Source organism: Tachysurus fulvidraco, chromosome 12, assembly GCF_022655615.1.
Source record: "Tachysurus fulvidraco isolate hzauxx_2018 chromosome 12, HZAU_PFXX_2.0, whole genome shotgun sequence".
Taxonomy (NCBI): Eukaryota; Metazoa; Chordata; class Actinopteri; order Siluriformes; family Bagridae; genus Tachysurus; species Tachysurus fulvidraco.
This window is the reverse complement of record NC_062529.1, coordinates 3,475,994-3,502,039: the sequence shown is the minus strand read 5'-3', so window position 1 is coordinate 3,502,039 and position 26,046 is coordinate 3,475,994. Positions and strand designations below refer to the sequence as shown.

The window sequence follows — 26,046 nt, the reverse complement described above, 5'->3', positions numbered from 1 at the left end:
GTGTTATGAAATAAAATATATTTCTCCTCATGGTCTCTCTCTGGATCGCTCTCATCTCCTCAATACTAAATCACACCATGGAGACATCTGAGTCAGGTTATGTTAAATAGGTGGAGGTTTCAAATAATGGGAGAAATAATCAGATTATGGATGAATTGGACTGCATTGAGGGTTTAAATGATCCTGATAGTCTGAATGAATGACACAAATGCATTACAAAGTAATCCAATATGTGATCATGTTTTGCCTCTTTTTTTTTATAATACAGACTTTTCCACAACACACGTTTTTCCACATGGAGTCTGCACTTATTAAAGAGTGACATGAACTCGACAGCTTTAGAATTAAAGTCCAATGAAAACAGCAAAAATGATATATGATCGCAAACTAGAAATCTTTTACTAGAGCATGCATTCGTAACATCATTGTAAGATCATGACTTTAAGCAAAAGAATAAAACTGATCCATGAATGTTGAGATCTGTCGCTCTGCGTCCTCCGGAACCCATGCAGCATGTAGGCGTTCGATTAGTCACATTTCACCCCCGTTCATTGTTTCTCAAAGCTCTGGCAACACTTAGAGCTTTGCGAAGAACAGCAGTGTATGTGTGACGTCTCACGATGAACAGTGTGTAATTTACGAGGTGTCTTCGTCTGAAGAGCTCAGCTGCTGCTGCTGCTTAGGTTCCAAATGGACGTCCCGAACGGCAAGGATGCGTGATAGCATGCTGTCCAAAATGATGCCATCCAGAGACTGGGTAGAATACCAGACGGAGCTGCCTGGGTGGCAGGAGCTCTCAGGCTGCAGGTAGAAAACATCTGGACTTTCCTTTACAGAGTCCGGACTGTGGGTTAAAGAAAGCGGCAGAAATACACCTTTTTTTAGTATGTTAAATTACAGCACCTGAAGTGGGCGTGGTTTCTCACTTCGCTATTGAATCAACCGCCCAATCAGAACAGAGTAACAAAAACATCCTGCTTATTCCTGAAAGGTTGGAAAATTATGTGAAATGTAATTACAAATGACCGAAATCAGATTTAAAGAGGTGAGTTAATTAAATATAATAGAAATATATAAAGGCGTATGATACAAGAAGAAAACAGTAAGAATGTGGGAAAGAGAATCTTTAATGCAGTGCTGTAAATCTCACAGAGCTATACTTGATCCAGTACTTCCTATTATTTTGCATTTTCTTTCAAATCATGCACTGATGTATTGTGAAGTGTGTGTATGACTTAATGTGGTGACAAAATACCAAATCAAGCTCATGAATCTATAACGTGTGTAAGGCAGGCCTCTGCTCGATGTCAGCACAGCAGCAATATTTTGGCATTACATACTTACTACATGCAAAAAAATAAAAAATAAAAAAATCGAATCTGACTCCTGCTCGGTTGGACCGAAAGCCTGCAGCTACACTGGAAGCCCTTTGTGGACAAGATTGTAGTCTTGTGCTCTTATGACTAAAGCGATGGGAGCAGATGTGCAGATGTTGACTAGCTGTGTGAATAATAATGATCGCTGTGGCTCACCATTTAGAAAGGTAGAACTCATACAGTCTGACAGGACAGTGTAAAGGGTCGTCTGTATTCTCAGGCATCTCGCCGTACTCCACATTCTCCTCTGCATCTTCTCTCTTCCTTTTACCGAGTAAAACTGGAAATTATGAAAAATGAATAAATAAATAAATCAAAACACATTGAGTGGTCTATTGCATGGCTGAAGTACAATTAATACAACACGTACTTAACAACGCTAACAGAAATGTGCAGGTCCTCAAAATATCCGTCCTCACCTGGCTTCTCCTTTTCTGCTTCGTCTTTGCCGGCAAATCTAAACTTGAGGTAGGAGGACTTGCCGTGCTTGGTGCTCCTCGAGCAGCAGGTGATAGCGGTAAAGGAAAGACGCTGATGCTGTTCTGCAGTTTTTAGGTTGAGATGTTTGACACCGAAAAAGATCAGAGTGTTGAGCAGCACAAATGGAGATAAAGCGCCCAACTGCTTACATTCCCACAGGAAACTCTCCTCGATGCGGGACTGCAAGAAACCTGCAGATACACACCAACGCAGGCAGCATCATTTGGCTTGGAGCCTAGGCCACTTAAACAGTTTAATAAAGTAAGGAATCTTAATTGCCTCATTTCGTATCGCTAATAAGCACTCAATGAAGTAAATAAAGTGACTACTATACTGGGCTGTGTCCCAATCCTTTTGTTGACATACTTGGTATAACCATTTCCTCTGTGTGTGTATACTGTGCGTTTTAGACAAGTGTATTACCAATTGGTGTTAAGGTGCACTCCCAGTCTTTTATCATCTTGGTTATATCTGTGGTAAACTTGTTATAAAGAGGATCCATGAAGATGTTCTCCAGGCGACCGTTTTCAAGAAGGTGCTGTTTTTAGAGGAGAAAAAAAAAGTAAGCACATAAAAATATATTATACGTCATTATAATATAATATAATATAATATAATATAATATAATGATTGATTGTTTACTTTCAGTCTTTTACTGCAATGAAACATGAAAAACACATTGTCCAACTTTAAGAAAAAAAAAAACAACAACAGATGAATCATTAGACAGATCAAGCACCGTGCTAGAAGGACAATGAGCCTCGATCGATATCGATCTGTTAAATGGAGTTCCACAGTCTGGGGGCGAGAACGCTGAACGATCTGGTCTTAGAGGGCAGTAGAGCAGAACAAAATGGCTCAATGCTGTGAGCTGAATGGACTGTCGATGCCACGAAGACCCTAGCAGCTGAGATATAAATGTGTATACATCTCACACACGCACACACACATGCATGCACACACACTCACGTACGCATACACAAGCTTGATGGATTTTTAAAGTCAAATGATTCCAAAAAAGCAGACCTGCTGGATGCCCAAGCAGAGATAGTAGACACTGTCAGGTGCATAAGTTTGGCCATTTGGTCTGCGAGCTTCACTGATGAAACGACACAAAGCGTTACAGAGATCTTCAGAGCTGCAATTCAACATATCCTCCTGCACAGTGAGAGGGCTCCCTAAAATAAATAAATAAACAAACAAACAAACGCAGAGATGGAGATGACAGTAAATGTCAGAAACGCACACAGTGGGTCACTGAGACAGTGACATTTAGTATTGATACAGTACGTTCCTCTAGAGAAAAAAATGCAGAGGTCAGGAAAGAAAACCAGAGGCTTACGGAGTACTTAATGGATGTAAAAATATTTGCATTTTGCTTTAAAGTCATACAAGATGTTTATCTTCTATGGAAGGAGTCTGCAGTTTCAATGCTTTGCATCATTCAGTAACTTTACACTTTCTTAACACAACAAACACTTTTCTGTTGTTTTTTCTTCATAATAAATAATAATATTTAATGAAATTCATTAAATATTAACGGTAACTATAAATTGACAAAGGCTTGAAATGTAATAATAAATACAATTCTACGATAGGAATTGTCAAAAGGTGCAAACTTTTGCATCATTCCTCTGTTGACACCCCCCCCCCCACAGTACATCAAAACAGAAACTTCAGAAACCTGTGTTTTGATTGTTGTAATGACGAAGCATTTTCCTCAACAGGAAATAAAAACATATACGTTTGCCTGCTGTGGAATAATAATTAAAGAAATAATCTTTTAGAACGAGCCGTCAGAGACAAAAAGAAGAAAAAAAAATATTCATGTTTCTTCACACTCAAGCACTTTGTACCGAGACTGTTGCTTAGCAACATCACCGTTGGAGACAGCAGGCTAGGTGCCGCACATAACAAGAGCATAAAATAAGAATACAAAGTGTTAAGCAGCAGCACGTGGGTGAAACTCACCGTCAGCGTGTTGAGTCCTCCACTGCACCCAGCTGGCCCAGGCTTTCACTCCGTACATTTGGTGGAGTTTGGAGCTGGGTGGAGTAGAAACCATGCCGCTCGCCACATCTGTTACCGAGCGCCTTCTTCCCTGAAAGAAAGGCAGAAAAGCGCCGGTTAGTGTTTATACAAACGGGGTTTTATTTCAAACCAATACTGAGTCATTTAATTACAACCTTGAAAGCATTTAAAATTGACATTTAGTCTTCTGATGATGCCAATATTAGCACGAATAAGTGAAGAAGTCAAAAAGGTAGACAACGTTTAAATTGTGCATTTCTGTTTTAATATAATCTCCATGAAAAGAAGAAGGAAAAAAAAACAAAAAACAAAAAAAAACGCACTGCAACAAAGGCAAGTCCAACATTACAATGTGATGATGAACCAAAAGTCTCGATTTCAGTGACGATCCAACACTCAAAAAGATAAAAATAGCAACTAATCATAAAATAAAAATAAATACAAATAAAAATTTACACATCATATGAATAAAGAGAGAAAATTGTCCTCAGTTGCACCTAAACACAATTTACGCACATTGTGAAATTGATGGTCTTTAAGAGTTCACACAACGGAATGACAACGTCAAAAAGCAAGTCATTAATCACATCACAGCAGGACGTGAACAGACGAACAGATTATTATAAAAGAGCTAAATAAATCATCTGGAATATCTTTCTTAATAAATACAACACAAATCTGTTCCTGATGTCATCAATGCCTCAACTGAACAGTGACTCATTCCAAACTTAACAAAATGACAAACGATGAAGTATATCGGGTCTTATTAATCGACTTAATAAAGCAATGAAGGAATAAATTTTGTACTTAAGGTGTTGTAGTGCTGCGTGTAATTCGAACCGAAGCTTTTCGTCTTAATACTTTCTCGTTTACGAACGAGATACGGTCGTTATGGATATTTTTATTCATTTTACTTTTATTAAGTTGCTGTCATTTAACTTCAGAACAACAAAATAAGTGTTTTGTGTGTTGGGAATTTTCTTCATCATTAAAGAAAAAAAAGTTTATAACAAAAATTTTCACAGACGTTCTTCGATAGTGAATGTAAAAAAAATACATAAACGGACAAAAAGTGTCTCTTTTTTTTAAATAAATGAAAAGCCTTAAAAGTGCCATGGTACTGTATAAGAGAAATGTAATACTTATATACTCGTTTGTCTTGAAAAAAATATCAATTCCGAGTTCCCCAAAGTACCATGAGTGCAGTAAGAAGGTTATAACAACATCAGTGTTATATATTACATCCAAGTATAATCCTATCGAAATCAATTTTAATACAATACATACTGTAGATATATCAAATATCAAAATAATAAGCTGCATACTGCATGTTTAAATGGCAGGAATAAAGACAATCCAACAGCAAGCTGAGATGCTCGTCTACAGAGCAGGTAACTCGGGGGGGTAAATAAATGTTGGCCTCATACAAGAAAGTGCCTTCAGCTTCTGAGACTTATGCAATTCTTGAGCAGTCGGGTGCTGACAAAATCAATAGAGGAATGAAAAATGGGAACCAAGGCTGTCTTCTAGCACTATCATCATCCTTCTGGTTCACACAGGAAAATGTTGTCTGACATTAACTGTCAGATCTGTAATATCCATTGTGATTTTCTTAGTAAGCTCAAACCGTTACCATCAAATTCACCTCCAAATGTGCAAATGTGGTCCGTTACAACGGTCATATCGGCTGTGTTATATTCACATACGCCGTCTTCGCCTTCTTTTTCGACGAGGTCTTTTTGTGGCAGGCTCCATGGCAACAGCTTCACTGAGATCATCTTTGGCGCTTTCACTCTCCGTCTGCCTTGAACGCTTTCTCTTCCTTTTCTTTGACATTATAGTGTTATGGATGTAATTTTTGACGTCCCGCCACGTTCTTGTCCCGAGAGCCTCCGGATCGGTCCCAATACAGTCCAGACAGTCCTTTTTGCCTGGCACTTTATTGATGGATATATAATTTCCCAGATGCTTCCTCACAGCTTGTTGTTCCTCCTTGTTCCATTTTTGTCTTTTGTATCTTAGTGCCGGAGCATCGCCAAGACCTGATGTACAATAAAGAGCAATGAAATTAAAAGGAAAGTTATTTGTGCTACATTAACACTGAGGTTAGTAGACATTATGAAGTAATATTCTCAAATTCTGTTCGCTTCTACAGGCCTGAAAACCCTGAAGGCACTTGTCTAAAGTAGAAGCTGGACTGTGAGCATATATTGCGTTTTACAGTGACCCTAAGGCGCTTGGGCAGCGAAGGAAGGAGAGAAATTATAACCAATGGGGGTAGTTTTTAATTGGGTGGACGGGATACTGTATGCATTCTTGATTCTGCTTTGCTTTTGAATCCTCTACAAATAACATGTATAAGAAAATACATTAAAAAGAACCCACCTGTGTCCTTGTATGCACCAGGTCCATCGTCCATTGCTTGCAACAGGTCACAGACCTTTGCCAACTGCGTCAAGTTTTCATCCAGTGTTTGGAGTTCAAAGTTGCCTTCGCCCACAAGTGCAGCTACCAGCTGCTTTTCACTGCTGCTAAGGCTCTGTAGTTGGAAAATAGTAGCCACATACTTGTGCGTATGAACTTCAAGCTTGCTTACACCACAATTTTGGGCAAAGATCCTTATGCAGTCGTGTGATCTAATGTGAGCATCCGCGGTCATTTGAGGAAACATGTAAGGGTTGTCCGCGGGAACACCTACATCCTCACGGTATTTGATAAGAATGTCCAGAGAAGATGCCAACCTTACAGTAAACAAAACAGGAACGCAACTTCCATCTTTATTAGTGACTCTGACAGTTATTAACGCACCGCTAAGAGCCTGTTCAAGCTTCGTTAGGGGTTCACACATTTTCCCATGGATAGGCTCTTTGTCCCTCTGAATGTACTCCTTAAGCAGCATTTTCTCAGCTACGCTCCTCCGTCCTCTGTTAAATAGTGTCAGTTCAGCCAGAAGGATCTCACGTAGCATTTTCCATGATTTATGATTAGGATGCTCCGTAAGTTCCAAAATGACTTTGTCCCCGGTGTTTTTCAGGAACTTCTGTAGTTTGACAACATCATCTATCAGATGTATTATATCCCCTTCAGTTTTCTTACAGGTATTTGAAGGTTCATAAGAAAGCCAATCTGTTCCCAGCAGTTCAATGAATTTTTTGGCATGATTTCTAGCTTCGTCAGCCATATCATTTTTTTCCAAAGCAACTTCAATTGCACATTTCAAGGAATAACCCATTTTCGATGCTCCCGATTTTTTACATTTGTTAGAATGCGGATCAAAACAGCCGATCTTCTTGAGAGCTTCCAAAGCCAAACTGAACCTGGATTCAGTACAAACTTGATACAGATCCTCAACGTTGCGATCCAATTCCCTCACGGCCAACATAAATCTACCTAGTGCTCTCATTTTTTGCGAAATGTGTTCGTGTCCTTCCTTTTCGTGTCCATGTTTTTCATAAAGTCTATTTCCAAATTGGCAGATTAAGGTATCGTTCCTTAAATATTTTGAGACGTCATCGTCTCTCATGTTGCGGACAACATTTTGGCAGCCCTCGGAAAGACAGTCGTGCAAAACAAAATTCTTAAATAAGGCTGACCGAGACCTCCTTCTACGAGGGGGATTTTTATCATCCGTCTTCAAGTTGCATGATCTTTGATGTCTCCACAATTCACGTTCGAGAAAATAACCCAGACAGTGAGTGCAAGGTTGGTAGGAATTCAACGAACTGTCCTTTTTTTGCCGTCTCAGGGGGACAATTTCCCCATTTCCAGTTTGCTGAACTTTGATGTTATGCTGGTAATTACCTTTATTACGAAGCTGTTTAAGCAAGCAATGACGAGTTTTGGATCCCTTGGGGTGGCTGAGGGCATGGGCTACGTCCGTTTCTTTCGCATGAGTCCGAGACAAGTGCCTTGCTAATTTGATGAAGGGTTTCCTACAATAGACACAGAAGTGTTTTTTCCCACCTTTTGCCGTTCTTATTATTAAAGGTAACACTTCTGACTGTGAATAAGACTTCTGAGACATGGGACATGGTAGACGGTGGTGTGCTCCAGGGCTGGTAGACGGCACTACGGCATTAGTGCTGCAAAGTAAATTCTCATTACCGTCCACATATTTGCCTTTATCTTGACTACGGATTGGGGCACATAACTCAGGCTTGAGATTTTCCCTGGGGTTGCGCGACACTGGAGATTTCTCTTGACATGCAGACAGTGCTGTGGTATGCTTGTCTAAGCAACTGTCGACCTCGGTGCTCTCAGGATCGACTAGGTCGGCGTTTCTATCACAAATCCAAGTTTTCTCGAGAAGCCCGATAAACTCTTTAACATTAGCAACGGTCTCTGTGTCCCCCTCCATAATATTCTCACCACAAATAATTTCAGCTGCTTGTCTTAAGGAATTGCCAATTTTGAATGCCAGAGATGGCTTTTCAAATTTGCTCAACGTTTCATCAAACCCACTAACTATCTTTGCGCCTTTAATGACCAAATCAAGCCTGGATGGAGTGCACACGTGATGCAGATACTGAACACTTCCGTCTAACTCTTTGACGGCTAGCATAAATCTCGCCAATTCCCTCATCTTCTGCGTTACATATATTTGATGCTTTTTACCATGTCCAAGCTTTACAAAAAGCCTAGCACCATACTTGCAAATAAGAGTATCGGCTCTTATATGATTCAGGACACTGTCTTGCTTCATACTATGAATAGCTTCTTCCAAATCTCCAGAAACACCACCCTGCAATGGAAGCAACATTGACGACGCAGTCCTTCTAAGGCAAACATTCGTTTTCACTTTGCAACGTTTTTCATGCCTCCATAGTTCATGGCGGATATATAACGCCAGGCAATATTGACAAGGCAGGTACACGCCCACAGAATGGTCTTTAGTTGCTCGTTTACAGGTGATAAGCTCTCCACTTCCGTTTTTAAGAACTTCAACATTATGCTGATAATTCCCTTTCTTTCGAAGCTGTTCGAACAGAAGAAGACGTTTTTTAGACCCCTTTCTAAAAGTTAGTGCGTGTGCTACATCCATTTCCTTTGCATGCTTCTGGCTCAGATGCCGTGATATTTTGACGTAGGGCTTTTTACAGTAAAGACAGAACTGCTTTTTCACCCTTAAGCTTCCACCACCTGGCGTTTGATTTAAACTTATCTGTTTGGACAGCTCTGGTTCAGATGGTGTGTTATAGACTGAACTCGAATTGGAACTAGATTGTGGACTCGACTTCAGGCTTGAAATTGAACCAGGACACTTTATGAGCTTTAGGGTGGATGCTGTCTCACACTGTGAACTGGTGTTTGTGAAAGACGATGAGTCAAAAGTGGAGTCTCCATCAACAATAGAATTCTTTTGATACATCAAGCTTTCTGCAGGAGACATGACTGGACTGTCAGCATTAATCAAATTGCACTCAAGCCCACTTGAGGCATCTGAGTCCAGGCAGTGGGAGTTGGCACTGAGGATCTGTGGTATAGATCCTGTATTACCCTCAGGACTGCTGGGTGTAGGTCTGCTGCACTTCACACCGGATGTGAGACAAGGCTCAATAGTAGGTTTCATGTTCGACTCGATCTCTTCATAGTGCGAAGATTCAGGAGCAGGAAAGAGACTGGTCTCAGAACTAGACTGGAAAGCTGTCTCAAAGCAGGACTCAAAAATAATCTCAGGACTTTCATCTGATGCTTCAGGGCTATTTTCATTGCTGGAAGAGAGACACAATTCAAAACTGGTCTGACTGGGATCTGGGCTGCATTCGTCACAGATATGGCTTGCTTGGTGGTGAGATATAGGACTACAATATGGACTTGAAAGGCTTGATTTCTCAGCGTCTGTGCAAGATTCAACATTTGATCGTATGGTAGATTCATGACTCAAAATGAACATGGTTTGATTAGACGATTCCTGACTAGATGGTGGCCTAAGATCACATCCCAAATTGGTTAGAAAGCAGGACTTCAAACTTGGTGGAGTAGGATTCGGGCTGGATATTTGACTGGTAGTGGTCTGATGACACGATTCAGCATTCAGATTTGCACTGCTAGATGCATCAGTGTACAAAATACTGGGTACAAGACACGATTCTAGAGTAGATTTTATGCTGGATTCCTCGATGCTGCAATATTCAGGAATAGGTGGGAGACTGGTTTCAGGACTGGTCCTCAAAACCTCTTCAAAGCACAAGCCAAGGCTTAAATGATTAGGACTTGTTTCAGGATAAGGCAGTGAGACAGGTTCAGGAGTGGATGGTAGGCACTCAAAACTGGTCTTTCTGTTACTTTCAGCAGTGGTTATATGGCTACTATCTTCGCAATGTTTGGGACTAGGATGACTGTTTGCAGTACTTGATAGCTCTTTGGACTGTAAGTGGGATTCAAAACTAGAATGAAGGCTAGGTTCATTACTAGATGTTATGGTGAATTCATCGGAAATGTCTGCCCGATCAGGAGACAGTCTAAGATGAAAACTGGTTGAAAGGAAGGGTTCAGGACTAGACTGAGTAAACATGTTACTTGGTCCAAAGCCAGGTTTTAGATCCACCTGATCAGAAAATTCAGGACTTAATTGAGCACTTGAGAAAGAGCAGGTTTCGGTATTATGGACGGCTGATTCTGGATTAGGATGTTCTGAGCTGGAACCTGGGATTTGCAAATGGACCGAGTTGACAAGTGGTGGCTCATTTAGCTCTGTAGTGGACTGGAAGCAGGAATCATTTTTACAGGCCAGTTGCTCCAAAGACTCTGAACAAGATTGTGAAAGCATTTTTCTCCTGCAGGAGTATTCGTGTTTCTCCAACCCTTCCCGTAGAAAGAAAGCTAGGCAATACTGGCAAGGTAAGTATTCCCTCACAGATCTTTTTCTTTTTGTTTGTTTTTGCATAACAATATCCCCACTTCCATTTCGAATCACTTCAATGTTATGCTGATAATTGCCTTTCTTGCGAAGCTGTTCAAGTAGCATGTGTCTCCTTTTAGATTTTTTAGGAAAACTGAGGGCATATGCTACATCTGTTTCATTTGAATGCAATCGCTCCAAGTGCCTTGCTATTTTGGTATTTGATTTTTGACAGTAAACACAGAACTGTTTTTTGGTACATGACGTCTGATCTCTAACTGTTTTACTCGCTGTTTTCCGACTTGTCCTCGAAGATATAACTGAACTATATGATGGGGTAAGCTCGTCCAGCTCATCTTCAACTGGAGCACATTCTGAGCTAATGTGTTCTACCATTGTTCTACCATTTTGGCAAGAATCCGCAGTGAACTGCTTGGTATCAGTGTCCAATATGGAATTTGTAGCTACGTCCAGCTCTTCTTTGAAACTCTTCAGTTCTTCAACATCGGATCTCTGATCGAGAAGGGGAAAGAACACCAGTATTTAAAATAAATAAACTTATATTATTAAATACACTAAAATATTTAAAATTATTTAATTTATACTTATTTGTTTTGCAAGATCACATTTTGGACAGTTGCGAACAAGGGCAAAAAATACATTAAGGTGCCTGATAGAGTCGTATACAACTTCTTTTACTTTATACATGAATGGGTCATTTTAGCTCATCAAATGAGTATAAAATAACGCTAAACAACAGCACCTTTCATTAAAAAGTGTGTAAAACATGGTGAAACATTCTGATTAAGAATTAAGGTACAATTGGGCCTTATGGTGGGTATTAAATGCATGCGAAAATAATAAGAAATTTTAATATATTTCAGTATATAAGAGCATTCATACTATAATTACATATACATATATATAGCTCTGTAGTGGACTGAGAAAGAACAGATTTCAGTATTATGGATGGTTGAGATATATATATATATATGAGATAAAACATCTCCACACCCTCCAAAAATATAAAAAAAAGTATAAAAACAGCAAGCCCCCCGTTTTTTTTTTCCTTTTAAATCTTTTGCTACACACTGTAGACATTTTGGTTTGAGGTCAATAGATGAAAACGACACAATAAGATCAGAATCTCAGCTTTAATCTCCTGATAGTTACACCTTGATATGATCAACAACTTCCAGCATGACACCTTTTGATCAAGTGATCAAAAATGTTGAAACGTGACTGTAAAGTGTTTCCTTTTGCTCAGGTGTTTAAACGGTTAATAGCTCTAAACATCTTATCTTGGTTTGAGCCCTGGGGTTCTTCTGTGAAGACTGCATTCACTGTTAACAAGGACTAACATGAAGACCAGAGTGCTGTCTAGGGAAAAAAAATACAAGCTATTCTGAAGCTTAAAAAAGAGGAGAAATTGATCTGAGCCATTGCACAAGCACTGGTCCCAGCCAATATAATAATGTCCTGAAAAAGAAAGAAACCACTGGTGTGCTAACAAGTCGGCATCAAACACATAAGAAGTAAGAATTTTGTATTCATCTCTTGATGAAACAAACCCAGTCTTCAGTGTATAGCAAAACAAGTCTTGTCGTTCCAATACTTTTGGATGACTGAGTGTATTTCATTTTCAAAAACCAAATCATTAACTGGACGCCCAATGGACTATTTCAATAAATGCAGAAAATTCTAAACATGCACTAAGAAATATTCTAGAGTAAAACAACAGAACCGTTATATAAAGAAAATAGAAAGTTTTGAAACAGGTTAATCTTACCTTAGGATGATAATGAGTCCTTGTGGTAATAAACTTGCGCAGCGCAACGTCATCGGCGGTTTACGTGAAGCTTTTGGTAATTCAATTTGACAATTTTTGACGTAAAAATATTTACATGAAATAAATTAGCTTGAGTCGTGTTTATACCGTTGTTCGCAACTTCCACCGCTTTAAACTCTTCGAACTGAGCACATTTGTAAAGACATATTAAAGTAAATCCATATCGAAATATGGCACAGAGAAGAACTACTTGTAAAGCATGTACAAGATTAAATCTGGATAAGATGTCCTCCTACGTGTAATAGAGAGATTAAGTGAGAAAGACAGCAGTTTTGATAAAAACTCTAAACCCTCAGCTCTAATGGTCAGCAAGTGCTGTGCATTACACATAGTTTGCATTAAAAAACAACAAAAAAAAAAAAACACAACAAAAACAAAGATTTTAGTAGACATCATTTTGGATCCAACATCGAAAATGTTAACGTTCATGTTTCTCTTTCCTCCACCCTTACACAGCCAAAAATACAGATGCACACCCACATCCGGACTGTCCAAACAATGATGCCAGATGGGGGTGTATATGACTCACAATTTCTCTAGCAAAGGCCTCCCTTTAACAGGGGAAAGTTCATACACTGTATGCAATAAACCCAGGGTAAATGCAAACATGCAACTATAAAACATACCTTCTTTCCTCTCTTGCGCCGTTTTACCGATGATTTCTGCTCTTTTGTTGCTTCCTGATCGTTTGCTGCTAACGAAATAAGAATGGCAAAAAAAAAAAGCAATGAGCATCCTGCAGCTTACTGTAAAGGGTATTCATTTTTCATGGTATGCTTCAAATTACTTAGATAAATACTTCTATTTCTGAGAACTCACAACTAACCAAGAGGAATGTCATTTTCCAAATCTATTAATTTGGATGCTGTCGATTTAATAGGAGCATCTTTAGGTCCCTCTATTTCAGATAAAGGGACGGATGGCTTAAGATTGTGTGAAGAATCTTCAGGATCTGCCCAACTGAAGGGAGTAGACCTGGCCTCTGATTCCAAATCTCCACTGTATGTACTGCCTTGGTCTGAACAGACAGGAAAGCTTCATTAATCCGTGCACAAATATTATCTACTGATTGTTCTTATAATATTCATTCATATACCTCCATGGGACAGGGGCCTGCTCTTGCCCTTTTCCGCATCTTCGTCCTCCACTGAGCTTTGTGATGGGACGCTGCCTTTAGCGGAACTCGGCTGTGCGGATTCCTGAGAAGCTGGCACAACCAGTGGAACGGGTATCTACAAATCACAACAAGAAATAGGAACCGGTGTCACTACAATACCCAACATTGTAGAGATGTCAGAAAAACAAGTAAAGTTTAGGTGTGAAAGAGTGAGGATTTAAATACACACAGGAACAGGGAGTCCCAGCGGAAATGGCGTGTACTGAGTGTACAGATGCATGGGCACAGGAATGTACATGGGTGTTGGAATAAATATAGGCACAGGGACCAGTCTCACTTTCTCTCCCTTTTCATCAATAACTGTGGAGATAAAGAGAAAATTTTTTTTTGCCAAAATCCATCATGGTGCATGCGAGAATAATTAAATGCTTAAAAAAACCTCTGTATGTTTCAAAGGAATGCAATTTTTGCCAAGAACCTGGACACAGATCACAGGTGTATTTTAATGTGCCGTTCTAGCAGATAATTACAGCAGAAACAGCTCATTCACATGGGTCTTAATGATCGGCACTTCGTATAGCCTAAGCCGAATAATAAAAGAATCGATACAGGGTCATCACTTCACAAAGATGACGTGGTAAAATAGAAACAAACCGGTGTCGGAGAGTAGTTTTGGAGGCTCGAGATCACACTGGATGCTCTGCTCATCGTTGATAGGTTTGCACATGACGGCTTTGTTCTTCAGCATCCGTCGCTGCTGAGGATCGCCGTTCACCGCGGCATCCGTTTGTGTGCTTGCCTAGAGACACGCAGGAGAAAGGTTGGCAGAAGGAAATAGAAAAGGAAAGAATTCTCATCAGAGATCTGGTAGATGATTGCACTCACGTCGCCTATGATTTTGGAGCTGGCGTTTGAGGTAGGCAGCGCTCCTGTGAACAGAAAGTTAATTGCAAGGTTACTTATTAACTTAACATTTCATTTCTGTAAAGTCATTAGAAAGTGAGTTACCTGTGAGTGCGGTGTTGGCAGCCAGCGCGGAGGCTAATGACACAACACCCCCAATTACAGGCATGTCTTTGGATAGAGACAGTGGGGCCTGGGCCGGGGTGACGGCAGTGTTAATACCTGGTGTAGTGAGAAAGGAAATTAATTAAATCATTTCTCTATGGTGTTTAAATGGTCCGAAATGTAATTTAATATAAAAATATATGAATACAAAAGTGCTTGTTGAGACCGGGGTTGTACCGTTGCTGTTTGGCTTATCAGGGATGATGCTCTTGGAGCAAAAATGCAACAGACAGTGCAGGTTGCAAAAGTGCCGGACAGTTTCATCCCATCTGATGCTCTCCTTAAGTGCTCCCTGATTCTTACAAGCATGACACTTTGCCATCTATCGACAGAAACAAGCAGAACAAATAAGAACGTGTGCGCAGTCGTACCTTCTTGCAGTTATCCAATCAGCAAATCATATGGCATCAGCAAGCAGATACAGGTCCAGATTACTGTATATACGTCGAGCATGACAACTATCGCAGGTGTCAGGACGCCATAAACGTCACGGTATGTGGCTCTGACCTCGTAGAAGAGAACGGTGTAGAGAGACATGCACTCTTCTGAGCAGAACTCTTCCAGCTTGCCTCCAAAGTGATTCTGCACGGTTTTGTGGGTCACGTTATTGCAGAAAGCACAAACTCTGCACTGACCCCCGTGCTGCTTGGCGTAGTCGTGTTTGTAGAGCAGTTTGCAGCCTGTTCGAGAAAAGCAGGTGAATATAAATCACTGCCAGGTCTATTGACCTCAAACCAAAAAAAAATGCATTTTATTTATTTAAAAATAAATCATTTATTTAAAATCTTTTTATGACGTTAAGATAATTGCTGATATATTAAATATTTACAATTATTGTTACTTTTTCTAGTATTATTAGTGTTAAATATTTGTGTATTTTATTGTGATCCTTTTAAATAAAAGGAATTTATTAGAGTAATAAATATCTAAACAGAAATAATGGAATAAATGTTTAAATTAACAATCGAATTTTTTTTAGATACATAAACATATACACACATTATATATACACACACACACAAACATTACATACATACATATATACATACATACATACATACATATATATATATATATACACACACACACACACACATTACATACATACATACATACATATATTTCGCCTTTCGTTATTTTTAAAGTTATCTTTTTTAGATTACCTTTAGAAAGCAATTTTAAGTACTTTTAATGATCTTATCATTTAAATCATGAATTCAATTAATACAGATGTATTGGCACCCTCAGCCATCTGAGGTGTTAAGGAGTAAAACCGTTTAAATTTTAAATACTTCCTCAATCGAATAATTAAACCCGGCACCGATGCCTCAGTGTTACTTGATGCAAAACGATGTTTTGTTAAGATCAACGTCAAGTAACAAACAGTGATGTGATTCTGAAAAATCAGCTGAAATGAAAAGAAAGCTAGACCCGACCTTCGCAACAGAAGATCCGCGGCTGCTTCTCGTAGATGACAATTTCCTTGGCCACTTTTTCTTCTTTGCAGTACCTGCACACTGCTTTGACATCTTTTTCCCTTTTATACATGTCGCAACAGAGGCGGGAGCAGAAGAGGCCCGCGTGATTCTGACAGATGGAAACAGGAACCCGAGTCTATTTCAAACACGCATTTGGCATCAAACAAAACAAGAGCATTGCTCGGTGAACGATCTCTACCTTAAACTGTAGGACCTCGGGTTTCGAGCTGAACTGCTTCTGGCACTGTTTACAGGTGAGTTTGACAGGGCCGAGAGCTTCGAGCTGCTGCTGGGGGTCTTGTGGGTTTGTCGGTCGGGAAGCAGGCACGTATGGCAAGACGGTGTTTTGATTCGAGGCAGGCGCTGCGTTAGAAGGTGGATTAACTCCTTGGGCAGACGGATGATGAGGTACAGGAGGATGAGGGCCTGTGTTTGGACTGTGATAGTATCCACCGTTCATTTGAACTGACCTCTGCAGCCTCTCCTGGAAAACATATATGAAGAAATATCTTTGTCTTATTTATATTTAAACAGCAACGGACTTTGCCGATTTGTACGAAGATGACACACATCACCAGTTAAGGGCTGAACACACCAGAAGTATATAGTGAAATGATGTGAGACGATATCCAGGACAAGAGGTTTAAAAAAATGATGTGATTCTTGCAGCCAAAAATATTTGATTCTATTGTGATTTTTTTCATAATTTGAGATTTGCAGAGCTTTTTGTGCTTTTTTCTGCAGAAAACTAAACAAACATGTGAAAATGCAAACACAGGATTCTTTATTTAAAACTCCTTCCAGTGAAGACACACAGTACATCATACAATGCATTTTGGCCCAGACCTGTGATCAATTTGAAAAACTGCAAGCTCTGTTTCTGGACAGACAGAATTAATAAATAAGTAGCATTTTCTTCTGATTGGCTATTCGGCTTTATGTGAAGTACCTGGAATCTGCCAACACAGTCGTACGAGCAGAAGTTCCTAATGGCTCCGTCGGGCATCACCAAGTGATACTGAGGAACAGCTAACGTCTGGCAGTTTGTGCACGGGAATGAAGCACCTGCGTTAAACACAAAACGTATTCAATTTGAATTCATGACTGACGATTTTGCAATTTAACTTAATTCGTATTCAGATACCTTGACAAACAGATATTACGGCTCCGGTTACTGTTTCAATTCGAATAAACTGGGACAAAAGTTGGTGTCACATTTAAGACAAATTTGGCCGTGAGGGACTCAAACCTACCTGACAAAGTGCAGGATGCCTGGCTATTATCCACACATCTGGAGGAGCAGTAGAACTCTATGACTCCTTGAGTGTTCGTGCCTTCCAACATCTGATCCATAGGTTTTATATCCTGACAGCAGGGGCAGTAAACCCTCTTACCACTTTTCTGGAAGAAACATGTAAGCAACATGTTAGTAATTCAGAGAGGAGACAAGAGGAGCTAACCTGTTTCTCATATTATGGAACAAGCGCGGTTCAGGTTCAAGACAATTTTATCCTAAAACTCTACGCAGCCTTAGGTCAAGACATACAAATGAAATCAGTCGAGTAAATCAGCAGTTTGCCGACCTGTTTAAAAGCACTGATGCAGGCTGGGCTGCAGAATTTCTTAACAGCGTCCTCTATCTGTACGAGGTGGTAGTTTCCTGTCACGGTACAGTTGCCGCAGCTCTCGCAGCAGCTCATGGACAACCGTTTAGAGGATCGGAAACGTGAGAAGCACTCATCGCTGCAGAGACGGTGCAGGACGCCCTGGTGCATCACTTCGTGTTGGATCTGAGAAAGAGAGAGAATGCGCACAAATAGGAACTCGTCCGGTTCTGCAGAATATAAATAAGAATTGATCATTGATGAGAGATTTTATGTGAGGGCTCACTGTACAAACCGTTCCGATAACCAATCGAAATCTAGCTAAACCATATTATATACCACTATGACAAAGACATTGAGATTCCCTTCCTTAGGTCAAAAATTTGCTCCTCTTCTAAAGTTTTTACTTTTTTTTTTTAAAGCCCTCTGTATATGTATTCTTAAATTTCTTTTAACATAAACTATTCAGGGACGGACGCTTGCTGGGAGCACATTAAGGAAATGAGTTTATGGTTTAATTTCCCAGGAGAAATTTGCGTTGAATTTCTCCTGGAGCATTCAGCATTTATAAGTCCATTTTGGGACAAGACACCAAAGCACAAAAAAAGCACAGACCTCTAGTGGATAAAACAAGACCTGCCTGTATGAGTCAAAGCCAGATTAGGACACCTAATCTGTTGACTGCATGTGTTATGTCATCATGTAGAGCACAGGTCTCCGATCCTGTCCTGCATATCTAAGTGTCTTCCCTGGCACCGACACAACTAATTCAACACATCACCTTTTTAAGATTAAGATCCTTCACTAATGTGTGGTAGGGCAAGAAAAAAAAGGAGATATTATGTAGATTATTTTAATAATAAGTACTTTTCATGTTTCTGACAACCCTCTCTAATACTGCTGCGGAAACCCTCGAGATCGAATCCTAGTGCGTTTCAGTTCTGTATGTAGGATGAATCGATGTTTTATATAATACTTAAAAGTTGGGGTCTCTGTTGTTTAAAAGCCAATGTTGACATTTGAAATCACCAAAACAAACACGCCCCTAACCCAAATGAGTCCCACCCCTGTATCGATAGCTCCGCCCACACACACATACGTAACCTGGGCGACTAATAGAAAGAAATGTGTCTTTATCATAGCTGAAGGGAAGAACAATACGATTGCAGATAAACAAACAAGCAAAAATGACACACAAGCATTATCATGTAAAGGACAAAGGCATATATTAGTTCTGTGTAACAAAGCAAAACCAGCGTTACTCACCTATCGAGAAGTAAAAAAGCGCCTCGGCGTCTTAAGTAAAGTCGGCCACATATTCACAGATTGGAGTTTCCCGAGTCAATAACTCCTGAGCTAAACACTGTTACTACACAAAACACGGTTGTAGCTGCCTCTCTACATTACTACGATAGAAAAGAGGTGTTATTTGTGTAGTAACAGCGTTTAGCTCAGGAGTTATTGACTCGGGAAACTCCAATCTGTGAATGTGGCCAACTTCCTGCTCCTTCAGTTCTCTCCAGTGTTGGAAAGCTGATCCTATATTAACACGTCCTACTTCTTGCCTTATCGTAAGCCTTTCTTTCTTTGTTTTTATCCTCCATGTCAATGTTAAAACCGCTTTCTGCTAACGTCACACATGCGCACTGAACTCTCTCTCCACCGCATATTGACAAGACACGCCCCTTTCTGCTCATTGGCTACACGTTTGTTTTGATTTTTGTTTTGTTTTGAGGCCCGACTGAAGCGTTTCTCAAACAACGGTGACCCCACCTTTAAATTTCATATCATACATTTCCATAGATATCCTGACTAGATATCCTGAAGCTTACCTCACTGGAATTTCTGCACACGGAGCATTTAATGACGACATCCTTTTCGGTTAAGCCTTCGACTCTGGACTTGTAAATGCTCAGACAAGACTGGCTACAAAACTCCTTCAAGGTGTTTGCTGCATCGACTGGAACTTTGATCAAGTCTTTGAGATTCCCAATCACCCTTGAAATAAAGAATAAAGATAAAAAATAAAAAATAAAAACAGGTAGGTATTTAATTCCTGACATATAGAAAGCTAGGCTGTATAAACAGAGAGAGGTGATAATGGGATTAGACATCTGTACTGTATGTAAGGTAATCACATGTGACTCACATGAGACAGAGGTGGCAGGTTTTCTTTGGGGCGATATTGGGGGCTGGAGGCAGGTTGAATCCAGTCAGACACACAGTAGAGCAGAAGAGCTGATTGGAGCCTTTCTTTTGAAATGCGGTCTGACCTTTCTGAAGAACCTTAGAGCAGCCTGAGCAGCAGATTCGCACTGGAGCAGGAGGCGGCTGATGCTGCGGTGGGGGCTGGAGCTGAGGTGGGGTCTGCGGTTGGAGCTGAGGTGGGAGCTGCGGCTGGAGCTGAGGTGGGAGCTGATGTGAGAGTTGTGGTTGTAGTTGGTGTGGGAGCTGTGGTTGAAGCTGCGTTTGAAGATGTGCTTGAAGCTGTGCTTGGAGTTGAAGTTGAGGTTGGAGATGAGTTTGAAGCTGTGCCTGAAGATGAGTTTGCAGATGCGGTTGAAGCTGGGCCAAGGTCTTGGGTTGAAGCTGGAGGTGTGCATGAAAATGAGGCTGCATTTGGGCCTGCAGGACTATAGGAGGTGGTCTGACGGGCTGAGTTATAGCAGAGAACTGGAGCGGTTGTGGGGCTGCCACGGGAGCTGGAAACGGTCATTCAGACAGTCGTTTAGTAGCTTTTCATTTAAATCATCATCGAATCATCCGATTCACTCAGATCCACTCACTTACTCACCAGTAATGGCATCACTGCTAGCTCTAACAGAAAAGACAGAGCTGATCCTCAATTCATCCGGAGGAACTGAAGACTGAAATAAAATAAAGCACCCGAAGCAAAATAAATAAATAAATAAAAATGACAGAATGTACAGGATAAAGTGCATTTCATCAAAGCATGGAATGAAAATGTTCAAATGTTTAATCGTTAACATGATGAGTCCTGGGGAGAGCACAGTCGCCTCCAGAAAAGCACAGTCGCCTCATGATCCTATTACACTAGGCTTAACTTACGACAAAGAAACGGCCAAGGGATCGAGACAAGGCCTAAAGACGAGTACACACATGCGTGGGTGGATAGCTTCAGCTTTGTCACGTATAAAATAACTCTTTTCTTGGATACATTAGGATTCTGTTCAAAGAAAAGTGCCAAGTATGACAGCCGAATGATTTAACACGACCTCTTCCAGGAAACGAGGATGAGGAGTGACAGACCCGCATCCTTCATCTTCGCTAAACTGGTCAAATTATAGCTAACGTTAGCAATGTGTACAGTTACAAGCAATAAATATTGACAAGCTCCCACATCCATGGTCACTGGTGGTCTATCTATGGCTACTTTCCTGACGCACGTCCTGATCTTACCCAACATTGTTTTGAGTTAAAAGGTCATGACAGAGACTTTTCCTTGAGAACGCCTGCACCCTGATTTAGAATCACGTGAGACACCTTAAACGGCATCAGACTGCATACCCACTTAAAGCAAATGATGGGAAATTTCACCCATGATGCTTTATGGCTATCTGGCTAAATGAAAATATAGGACCTTTTTAAATGGATTGTGGGTTTAAAAGTTACTCGAATAGAAGCCACACCGGTTCACACAAACGAAGTATTTCTTAATAGCATTAACTGTAAATACATTTGTTAAAGTTTTTCGGTGTTTGTCTATGAGACTTGAAGGAGCATCCGCCTCAGCAAGTTCTTTTGGTTCCACAGAATGGAAGGTGCCGAGGAACCGAGAGTTCTGTAAGAATGGAGAGAGGAACTGGCAAAAGTGACAGCCTACATGTCCCTGTAGTGCATTAGGTAGTGCTCTACTGTCTAAGGGTTGAGGTGATATGATGACAGGCCCATGTGTATAACTGTGTTGAACCTGAGCTAAGGAAGGCAGAGTCTTAACCTTGTGCTCATGTGAAAACCAAAGGGTTTGTCCTTTTGCTAACAGAGTGCCAATAATTCTGATAACTCTGCATGCTACGTTGCACCATGTACACCTAACAACACTTTTTCCGGAGCTGTTCTCGTTTCTAAATATTGCCGTTCGGCTATGCAAGGAACCGTATATAAAATAAACCAACTTTACCTCATGATCTCCGTTCTCGAGCTCCTCTTTAACACGGCTGATGTCTGAGTGCGAAGAGCTCATGAGGGCTTTATCGTAATCCTCGTCTATGGGCTCGTCTTTTATTTTCTTCAACGGAGAACACGAGATTTCCTCACTGGTTCTTTCACCCTTTTCCTGTGATGAAGCCTGGTCAAGGGAAAACAGATGTGCGATCATTCAGTGTCTTTGAAAAACACATTAAAATAATAATAAATGTTTAAGGGGAAAAAAAGGATGCTTGTTTTATAACTTACACTGCCTTCATTCTGCGAGGGTCCGACCTCCTGCTGAGAGCTCGGCACACCGTCACCTGGAATAAACCACAGAAAACATTTAACAGTTATATCATGTGAAAGAAACTTCAGGTTATCTGTGCCATCGACACCAACATCTGCAGCAACTCGCCTGCTTCGTTATCTTTAGGCGAGACACTGCATCTGTTTCCGTTCTCGCTTGTTTCATCGGCCCGCTTGTCTTTGTGAGTGGAGACGCTCTCCAGCTCACCCTCTTCTTCATCTGCTCCAAAAACAGGAAGCCCGTCCAGCTCGTCTTCCTCGACGGCTTGCTTGGACGGATCGCATTTTGAAATCTCGGCACCTTGGAACGAACAACGGACAAACAAAGTGTCGGTTATCGGCCATACTGGGGAAAAAACAAACAAACAAACAAACAAACAAACAAAAAAAGAACTGCCATGTCCTGAAAGGGTCATGTGGTGTGACCAGGAATAGGTGTAGAAAAAGACATTTCCTTTCATTTTAATCTGGAAAATCTGAATTATTATTGCTTATTAAACACAACACTTGCATTTAAACTAAATAACATTAAGTTAAAACGCTGTTTATTCCATAACACCAAGTATAATTAAACAAACAGGTATTTTTTTATGATTATTTTGATTGGAAGGGAAAAGTTGTGTGTCTGGCTTCTCTGTATGACAAACATTATTATTAATACATCTTATTAAAACATAACGATTCAATGTGACAAAGAGCATTTTGTGTTTAATCATTATCGATATATAACGCGATATTTAAAGCGGTCATCATTTGGCTAATACGGTAATGATGACTACAGTCTGTCGATCCGGATGGTTTTAGACGCAGTCCTTTGTTTTGTGGACAGGAAGTAATATTGTGAAGACATGCCACAATTTTGTGGTTCAGTAGCCACTGGGACCAAGAAAACATGTTCCCACTCAAACGCGCCGAACGTTGTTCATTTCTAGTCGTTTTTTTTTTTTTAGTTCGCCTTGTAATCGCTCACCTGATGACGGCTCCGTCTCATTCTGTCTTTCTTCTGTCACGCTACAGATGCTCTGGAATTAAGAAAACAGTTAAAAAAAAAAATCATCAAGTATTGTTGACATAACGAGAAAGTGTTAAGCTAAATGTCACAGGAAAACGTCAGACCCAGATTCCGTGTTAAACTGAAAAAGCCAATTGTTTGTTTGCGGATTCTGCATGCAGATTGATATTCGCAGGTACGGCGGATATAAAAAGTCTGAGCACCCCTGTTAAAGGTGTAGGGTTTTGGGGATGTAAAAGAAACGAAACCGAGATAAATGATGTACGATTTTTTCCACATTTAGTGTGATATAGAAAACCAACAGAATAGAAGAAAAAAAAATCATACATTTAAAGGGAAAAAAAAAGTACTTTGGGTTATTATTGTCCAGGAAGCGGAAATCTTTCCTCATCATCAGCTGCTTAAATTGGTTCTTGGAGCTATCCACGATCTTGACTAGAGCCCCAGTCCCAGCTGAAGAGAAACAGCCACACAGCATGATGCTGCCACCACCATGCTTCAACGTAAGTATGGTGTTCTTTGCATGACAAGCTACGTTTATGCCCAAATGGATCTATAACACATTTCTCCACATGGTTTGCCAAAATTTAAATGTATGTTTATATTTTTTCCTGAGACAGCGCTTCCATTTATCCACCCTAAGAATCAGCCCAGACATGTGAAGAATATAAGAGACGTATCACATGCAGGGAGTGACCAGTACTTGCCAGATATTCCTGCAGCTCCTTTAATGTTGCCGTCGGCCTCTCGGCAGTCCCCCTGATAGGTTTTTGTCTTGTCCTTTTGTCAATTTTGGAGGGACGTCCTGTTCTCGGTAACGTCACTGTGGTGCCCCACTTCTTCCACTTGTTGATGATGGCCCTCACTGTGCTCGATGGTATATTTAATAACTTGGAGATTCTTTTGTAACCCTCTCCTAATAGATACCTTTCGACAACGAGGTCCCGCACGTGCTTTGTAAGCTCTTTTCGAACCATGGCTTCAGCAGTCTGGTGAAACTGAGAAGATGGAAAGGAAATCCTATAGAAACAGCTGATCTTTATTCGCGGTTCAAGGACGACGGGTGTGAGATAATTAATAATAATCGGGACATGATTAGTTCATTCTGAGTGCCCTATTATTAAGGGATGCACAAACTTATGCAACCGGGCGATTTTTTTCTTTTGCTTCCTTAAAGGTTTCTGTTTGACTTTCAGTTGCTATTTCGCATTAAAAGGTGTAGACAGGATGCGACATGACGGAACTACGTATTTTTATATCACAAGCAAATTTTAACAGGGGTGTGTAGACTTTTTATATCCACCGTGTGAAAATTAGGAGAGCGAGTTGTTTGGACAGAAAAATAAAGCAGAATTGAGTTGTGAATGTGTTTGAACAGTGTTTCACAATTACATGCCGTCTGCATTTTCACATTAGAGGAAAACTCCCACCCTGAAACAAACTATATAATAAAAGTTAGATCATAAACACATGATCCATGATGTCTAAGATTTTATTATAAGACGAAATTCCCAGTTGCCCTTTTATAACTGCTTTAAATTCATCTCCATCGTGTTAACAATTACCCACGATGCCTTTCAGCTTCCTGCTGTTCATGGCACGATTCTGTCTGCGTCATGTGCGTAAACTCTTCAATGCAGCGGCGCTTTAGTATTTTAATCTATCCGTCCTCTCATGACCTGTTGGCATGTACACCCTTTTCAAACACTTCCAAAGTTTCAACTTTTATCTTCTTTTATTTTTCTCTCTCTTTTCCACCCCCCACCCAATTATAGATTTAGCCACGCCCCCTCATTTAACCATAGTCACCTGATGACGTCAGAGAGATACCAAAGTTTTCCTTCTCACAGCAATAATAAAAACATCAGCAACTAAAAACAAACAGCAGCAGAATCCATCGAGACGTCACAAATAACAGGAAATAAACACATTTCATGCGTTTCAGGGTGGATTTTTCCTTTAATACCACAAACAACTCGGTGTTTTCAGAAGCATGCAAAATACCAAACAGCAGCAAAAGGGAAATATTTGGATGTTTTCTGCATGAACGAATGAATAAACCAGGCTGTGTTATGTGTTGGGTTTTAACTGTCATCCTACTGAAACTTTAACTGACGTTAAAACAAATGGAGTCACTAACAGGGGTTCATTAATTTCCTGTCAGTTAACGAGGTGTGTGTTGTTTTTCAGGGGTTTGTGCGCGAGCGGTTGTTTCTTACCTCTGCATTGTTTTCCGCCATGTTAATAACGCTGAAAGTACAAACTCACTTAAACTGAGAAAAGCAGAGAAGACGTGTACATCCAAACAGGATTTTAACCTAATACATCTACTCGACTAATTATTTCTCCATATGTTATATTATAATGCTAACCATGTACCATTGGCTAACGGCTAACATGCTAGCAACAAAGTCGGGAGGGGGGCAAAATAACAAAGGACTATTTTTCCAGAATAGGCAATAACAACATGTAAAACTACACCAGCTTGCATGCAAATGCTTTGTGGGTATTTGTGAAAATAACCGCTTCCAAAAAAAGTATATATAATTATTACAGTATAAATATTTAGTGTTATCGAGCTCACAGAGCATCTATCCGCACTGCCTTTCTCTATCTTACTCCGACACCACGCTCCACCCTCGTGTGCGCTGATTGGCTGCTTGGTCAGACTGACAAACAAGTAGCCAATTATAATAATGTAGGATTGGGTATTAGCCAATCCTAGAAGGAAA

At 40.3% G+C, this 26,046-nt stretch overlaps 1 protein-coding gene across 8 annotated transcripts; it reads right to left on the bottom strand.

Annotated features, from left to right (window-relative positions):
- Nucleotides 1–221: 221 nt before the first annotated feature.
- si:ch211-266o15.1 (zinc finger MYM-type protein 4) lies at nt 222–25,972 on the bottom strand. 8 transcript variants are annotated; one of them, XR_007144551.1, is made up of 30 exons: nt 25,534–25,962; nt 24,022–24,312; nt 23,273–23,324; nt 22,412–22,603; nt 22,261–22,316; nt 21,986–22,153; nt 20,639–20,711; nt 19,994–20,546; nt 19,677–19,842; nt 17,824–18,030; nt 17,494–17,641; nt 17,190–17,305; nt 16,440–16,724; nt 16,199–16,349; nt 15,270–15,442; nt 14,940–15,084; nt 14,703–14,819; nt 14,580–14,623; nt 14,349–14,493; nt 13,924–14,054; nt 13,674–13,809; nt 13,404–13,595; nt 13,204–13,271; nt 3,828–3,957; nt 2,883–3,034; nt 2,596–2,763; nt 2,280–2,394; nt 1,747–2,047; nt 1,533–1,656; nt 222–844 (listed from the first exon to the last, which is right to left on the bottom strand). XR_007144551.1 is itself a non-coding variant. In XM_047821705.1 (30 exons), the coding sequence occupies exons 1-30, from the start codon at nt 25,552–25,554 to the stop codon at nt 637–639; spliced, it is 4,776 nt and encodes a 1,591-aa protein (XP_047677661.1). In that variant the 5' UTR covers nt 25,555–25,961; the 3' UTR covers nt 222–636. The 8 variants fall into 8 exon arrangements, 3 of the variants coding, with proteins under 3 accessions (XP_047677661.1, XP_047677660.1, XP_027015742.2); XM_047821705.1 differs by having other exon boundaries at nt 1,796–2,047; nt 13,204–13,268; nt 25,534–25,961; XM_047821704.1 differs by having other exon boundaries at nt 1,796–2,047; nt 25,534–25,960.
- Nucleotides 25,973–26,046: the final 74 nt, after the last annotated feature.

Bases quoted from the DNA above. Each gene is read 5' to 3' on its own strand.
- si:ch211-266o15.1 (XM_047821704.1), bottom strand. From the start codon at position 25,554: ATGGCGGAAAACAATGCAGAG. The intron at 22,604-23,272 runs GTGAGCGATTAC...GTTCGTTCCAAG, and splicing joins TGAGACGGAGCCGTCATCAG to GTGCCGAGATTTCAAAATGC. The intron at 20,712-21,985 runs GTAAAGTTGGTT...ATTTTATTTCAG, and splicing joins TCGAGAACGGAGATCATGAG to TCTTCAGTTCCTCCGGATGA.